Source organism: Lactuca virosa, chromosome 7 (genome assembly GCF_052849685.1).
Source record: "Lactuca virosa cultivar CGN04683 chromosome 7, Lactuca_virosa_CGN04683_v6, whole genome shotgun sequence".
NCBI classification, from domain to species: Eukaryota; Viridiplantae; Streptophyta; class Magnoliopsida; order Asterales; family Asteraceae; genus Lactuca; species Lactuca virosa.
The window spans coordinates 245953579-245960026 of NC_136432.1; the positions used below are offsets into that span (position 1 = coordinate 245953579).

Sequence of the window (6448 nt, forward strand, 5' to 3'; positions counted from 1 at the left end):
CTTTCTAAAATTGATACCCATTGGAGTTGTACTCTCATTGTAGATCCATTAATGTTTAGGGAAGGAACCCTCTAGGCCTCTACACCTCATAAAAAATTGCAATAATTAATGAATGCATATATGTGCTAACACTTATTTGGATACAAACAAATCCCCTTTCACGTTCAGAACAACCAACATACACGGCCATTAAATCCATCGAAGATCTAGCTTCTAAGTTCCCCCTTCTGTCTAGGTTCGAAGATGATGATGATTATTCTCATAATGACAATGATTGTAGCTAGAAAAATGACTAAATATGAATAAAATCAATTAGGGATGAGCATATGGACCGGGGAACCGGAACCGGAACCCGATGGAACAGGTCAGGCCGGGACCGATACTATAATTTCGTCAATTTTTGGAACCGGGACCCGGTAAGAACCGGTCGTTGGAACCGGCCCAAAACCGGGAACCAGACCGGATAACTCACTCAAATTTTGAAAGTTGCATAACTCACTCAATTTAAGTTTTTTTGACCTGAATCTTTTTCCTACACGTAGTTTAGGTTTTGTAGTTAAGTTTAGACTATAAAAACGTTTGATTTGGTTAAAAATTGAATGAGTTACAAGCCCCGCAAGGAAGCGTGTCAAATCAGAATTTTTTTATGTTTCATCAATTAAATGTAATCTGACTTTGTTGTTCAAATGTGCATAACTCACTCAATTTAACTTGTTTTGACAAGAATCTTTTTCCTACATGTAGATTAGGATTTGTAGTTAAGTTTAGACTATAAAAACGCTTGATTTGGTTAAAAACTGAATGAGTTACAAGCCCCGCAAGGAAGAGTGTCAAATCAGAAAAAAAAATTATGTTTCAGCAATTAAATGTAATCTGACTTTGTTGTTCAAATGTGCATAACTCACTCAATTTAACTTGTTTTGCCCTGAATCTTTTTCCTACATTTAGATTAGGATTTGTAGTTAAGCTTAAACTATAAAAACGTTTGATTTTGTTAAAAATTGAATGAGTTACAAGCCCTGCAAGGAAGGGTGTCAAATCAGAATTTTTTTATGTTACAACAATTAAACGTAATCTGACTTTGTTGTTCAAATGTGAATAACTCACTCAATTTAAGTTTTTTTGACCTGAATCTTTTTCCTACACATAGTTTAGGTTTTGTAGTTAAGTTTAGACTATAAAAACGTTTGATTTGGTTAAAAATTGAATGAGTTACAAGCCCCGCAAGGAAGCGTGTCAAATCAGACCGGTTCCAAAATCGAAAACCCGGCAAAAACCGAACTCGGAACCGGAACCGCCGGGCCGGTTTGGTTCTTGATTTTGGCCGAAGCCGGTTCCCAGGTCGGGCCGGTTCCAGCCGGTTCGGTCCGTTTGCTCATGCCTAAAATCAATAGTTCATTATCCTCAAATAATTATCATTTTTAATTAAAAAATGATTTTATGTTATTAATATTTAATAGTATACTAAATATACAGCCCAGTTTTCAAAAGCATAAAAATGGCACTTGGGTTTGGTAGTTGAAGTGGATAGTGTTAGTTTATGAAAACGATTTAACTTTTTATTAATTTTGATGTAACAACTAAATATATCTTTAACTTCTAGTCCCTACCCGACATAATCTAAAGCTATCATACTACATAATGTTTAATAATCGTACAGATAGGGGGATTTAACATTACTACAACCTTTCAAAAGCTTGATGGCTCATTCCACATGATATAAACCACATTATATACCAAATAACTCATTATAAACCAAAATAATGTTACAAATATAACCATCATCCAGTTTATATCCCTCCATCAAAACAAAGGAGCTTTTTTCCCTTATGACTTTGTATATAACCAACACTACGTATATAAACCAAACCCATCACGAGTCATCATAAAAACCTCGACTTCTCATCTCAATCAACTCAAATCCTACAACTACAATATTTGGGTTCTGATGAGACTCTCATTACAACCCCATATAAAATTGGTCCCCGAATCATCATCAGTACTGTAGTCAGTACTGATGATGATTCTGGGGCCAATTCGAAAGTTCAAAAGAATTCCGTGTGATCGAAGAAGATGATTGTGTTGCAGATGGATCGCTGGTTCTTGAAGTTGTAGATACTGTTTTTGATGTATTTGAGAAATTTATAAGGCCATAACCAGATTCGGTTGTGGATGAAGGATGATTGGTTTTTGATATTTTGGGACACGTGTGTTTTCCAAGATAAGTGATTTCAAAAATTGATGAGTCATCACTTGATCTTTGAACTTGTTTAGTTGCACAACAACCGTGTGTGTTTCGGTATGTGCATCTATAATATTCTCTGCAAATTTGAGTGAAAAAATAAAGACGTTAAGTTACGTACGCATAACATAAGGGTAAAATGGTAATTAACTTCATATTTTAAGGGGATACCTGGGGTATTTAGCATTAAGAATTTCCTTTTGCCCGTATTTCCTCCACATATAACCATCATTTGGGGGCACTTCAAGTCCTATCTCCAGGCTCACTTTCACTTGCTGCTTCCATTTAACAATGCTACTACTGTTACTCTTTCTGCATACCAAGTACCAACATTTTATTTTTATCTTCATATCATTCTTTAATTTCTTACAGGGTCAGAGACACACATATGACATATCTATGTACCTTTGATAACTTACTTTTTCCTAGAGCCATCTTTGTGATTGGAATCTTTGGAGTCAGAATCATCATTATGTGGTCTTCCACTTAAGGACCTTTGGATTTCTGTTGTTCCAACATACTGTGAAAGGGCCTCATCATCAGAGTTGGGGATGTGAGTTGACACTTCTTCAGTTTCATTAGAAGAAGCAGGCAAATTCAGATCTATCTCAAGCTTCTTCTCTTGTTTTGTACTTTTTGTTAACTTGTTATACAAACAGTTGCTCTTCAAGTGATGATTGCCTGATGAGTTTATATTCATTTGCAAACAACTGCCTAAAGCTTGATACATACAAAAGAAAAAAAAAAGACTATGTCAATTCCTCCATGAATAGCCATCTAACTGGAATTTGAAAAATTGGAAACTCTTTTGATTGTGAGTTAATAAACAGAATTATATGACTAAAGAGTTTAATACTACAACTTTGTTTCTGAAACCACTCAAGGATATAAGAATCTGCAAGTGAAACTGGATCATATTGTCTCAGTGATCAATTCATACAAAGTATAAAAAACAGAACTATCTAAGGAACGTAGGAGTAAGAAATTTGTTTGATTTAACAAAGTATCAATTCAATTCAAAAGCTAATTCATATTTACTAAGCAAGCTTCTATAAGTTCAATCAAGCTATAAACAACACAGAAACATTCCCTCTCTTAAACTAGACACTATTGTAAGGCAATGTAATTGGTGATTTTCAGATTATATACAGTAAGGTTACTTTAGAAAAATGGCTTTCCATCATAAGAAGCCAACGATGATACGTTTAAATCTAACTTTCAGTTCAAGCAGAAGTAAAACCAGATTCATCATCATATGATCATAGATGCAAATATAACTACTTTGCTGCAAACATGTAACCGCAACTCAAGTTACAAAAAATCACTAAAATAGATGCTAATGAAAATGAAGATTGTGTCACCTTTGAAAGAAAACTAAGATACGTCGGTGGTAGAAGTCAGAAGATCCTCGTTTGAACCTCCAAGCCGGAGAAACAAATAGTGAAATTAGAAACGGCGGAGAAGGAATCCGATGGCCGGAGAGAGAATCCGATCTTTAGTTGCAGGAGTTAGAGATCCGGTGCGGCTGATCGAAAGATGCAAGGAGGTTTCATACCTTCTTCTGCTACTACCCTCTTTATATTGTTTGACTTTGATTAAAACCCCCAAATTGAAGTTGACAATGAAAGTTTAGGCATGTGACTTGTTAATTGTGATTTAAGGCCCATGGTTCAATAATCTGAATTTGGACAAAAGAAAGACTAACAAGTGTGTAGCATATAAAACAATAATTTTTTGGAGTTGAATATGAAAAAAAGTACAACAAATTTTCATCACCTATTCATATGTTTGAATTGAATATTTAGGATCTTTAAGAGAACACATAATTTATGATGGTCAATTCGGCTATGAAGATCTTTTTTTTTTTTTTTTTTTGGCAAAACATTGTTAATAATGATTTAAATTTTATATCACTCTTTGACGAAATTATAAGGTATAAGTTTCTTGTATGTAGCCTACATCAAGAATTTATCATTTTGTTATGCTCAATATTTCTCTTTTAAGATCATATCCCATTAACAATTTCCTTGTTTTAGTGTTAATCGGTTTTCTTATATTTATGGGAGTTCCATATTTTATGATTATTTCAATCAATAAAATAAATGGAAAGGTATAATTTACAATTGATACATTATACAATTCAACAAAAACAATGAAGTCTGAAGGAATGTTTTACAAGCTAAGAGTTATCTTAAACACGAGCTTATAAGTTAATGTCGAACAACACAAACTATGGTCATATAAAGTATCACTTGGAATTCGTTGGGTATCTTAGTTAATAAACGATGTAAATGACATACTGTTGTATATTATAACTTACAATAGTGATATGTTGTCGTAATAATGAGCGCCACTCACTTAAGAGAAAGGCCACTCACGTAAGAATACGAAATGGATATGGATAAATAATAATAAATATTTTTAGTGTACAACTTTTATTATTTACCAAATATATAACAGCGTAAAATGTTATATGTTATTTATTTGTCAAGCGTGGTGTTATTGGAAGGTCTAACAGCTCATGTCCATAATTTGGTAGATTAACCTTAGAGATTGTCTACACTTTATAGTTTATAATAACGTCTCCTTCTTAGGCATAATCCAAAAACTCTATCGTTACATGAATGTTGATTTAATTGTTCTAATTAGATCCATGACTTTGGAGATTATAAATTTTAAGTTAGTTATTTTTTCTTATGTTGCTATTGTAATATGTATAAAAAAGTTACATCAACCCCATCAATATATCTAATTAATTATAAGTATTTAATTAAATATGTTTGGGTTACTTAACAGGTTGGCATGAAAGATTTTTCTAAAGTTCACCCAATAGTACAAGTATAAATTAAAGACATGTTTAGGAATATGCTAAATGTTAACACTTGAAACCCTAATTTGCATCCCTCCTCAACACCACAAGTCTCTTAGTAGACGAGCAACATGAAAGGAAGAACAAGAATAAACATTTTCTTTATTGGTTGGTATCTAGCAAAAGTTCACATCGATGATGTGGATACCAATATCAATGATCTAATTTAATCATGTCTATTACATCAAGGAACCCTACCGATCAAGGTAAGGATTCTAAACACCATATGGTTGATGTTTTTGGTAATCGAGTTGAACAAATTTGATCCGCATAAAACTTTTAGTATGTAATTTTTGTTGTGCTCATATAATTTACATTAAATTGTTCTGTAAAGAACCGTATTATTCCTAACAATAGTATAAGAGACTAGTTTGATCTTATTGAATTCTTATTTTGGTACGATTCATGGAGTTCATGAGTGGGGCCAATGGAAACAAAACATTTAACCTTTTAAATATTTGGATATTTATACTTTTTGTGGTTTGGTTTTCACTAACTAGTTTTAGTATTAACGTTCATGAATTTCACATGCATGAAATTCATAAAACAAACCATAAATGTTTCTTGAATGTATGAATTGATTATGAATTACCACGCTCAAATTTGGATTGTTTGGTTATCGTGGTTGTTATTTTTTATCAGGACGGTCCGTTGATTTCGAATGTCATGTGCGAAAAGTAAAAATAGGCCCTTAATATAATTTTTTTATATGTATGTAAACAAAATTTATTAATACTACTAAGGTGTCCTAATAAATTAATATGGATGAGAGTGAAGTAGGAAAATGTGAAAAGTAAAATAAAGAAAAATGGGAATGAAGAATAAAATGTTTACTAAATAGTAAACACTTTGAAGATGAGGCAAGAAGAAAAAAGGGACAGATCAATAAAAAACTATTTGAAGGTTAGGTAATAAGAATTGAACCTTAGACATTAGTTAAAAAGGTAAAATTTATTTATTCCAGACTCATCTAAAATGAATAAGTATATGCAAGGCTCCTAACCGGCTGAACAAGATATGTTTATTGAAATAATTTGTGTAAATAGATATATACTAACATATTCACTATATAATTTGGTTACACTCAAGCCCTATTTTTTTCGGGGCCTTGTGTGGTTGCACACCCCGCACACCACCGGCCTTCTTTTTTATTTAATTAAATTGTAATCCGCAATTTTGAGCCAATTATTGTAATATAAATTAGGTTTCTTGTTGTATGTAATTTTCTTTTCTTTGTTATTGTAAGATATAGCAACGAAAAGAGAGAAATGCAAAAAGGTAAACACGAATGGACCAAAATATAGCCCAACAACAACATGATAGCTTTACGACCCACT

At 32.6% G+C, this 6448-nt stretch overlaps 1 protein-coding gene across 1 annotated transcript; it reads right to left on the reverse strand.

Moving 5' to 3' along the window:
* Positions 1 to 1729: 1729 nt before the first annotated feature.
* Positions 1730 to 3844, reverse strand: LOC145125585 (uncharacterized). Its single transcript, XM_079061026.1, has 4 exons — positions 3604 to 3844; positions 2662 to 2962; positions 2414 to 2554; positions 1730 to 2321 (listed from the first exon to the last, which is right to left on the reverse strand). Exons 2-4 carry the CDS (start codon positions 2940 to 2942, stop codon positions 2009 to 2011), a joined length of 735 nt encoding a protein of 244 aa, XP_078917152.1. The 5' UTR covers positions 2943 to 2962; positions 3604 to 3844; the 3' UTR covers positions 1730 to 2008.
* Between the last annotated feature and the right edge of the window lie 2604 nt (positions 3845 to 6448).

Coding starts and splice junctions, on each gene's coding strand:
- LOC145125585 (XM_079061026.1), bottom strand. CDS start 2,942: ATGAATATAAACTCATCAGGCAATCATCACTTGAAGAGCAACTGTTTG. Junction 2,555..2,661: donor AAAGATGGCTCTAGGAAAAA/GTAAGTTATCAA, acceptor CTTGGTATGCAG/AAAGAGTAACAGTAGTAGCA. Junction 2,322..2,413: donor CTTAATGCTAAATACCCCAG/GTATCCCCTTAA, acceptor TCAAATTTGCAG/AGAATATTATAGATGCACAT.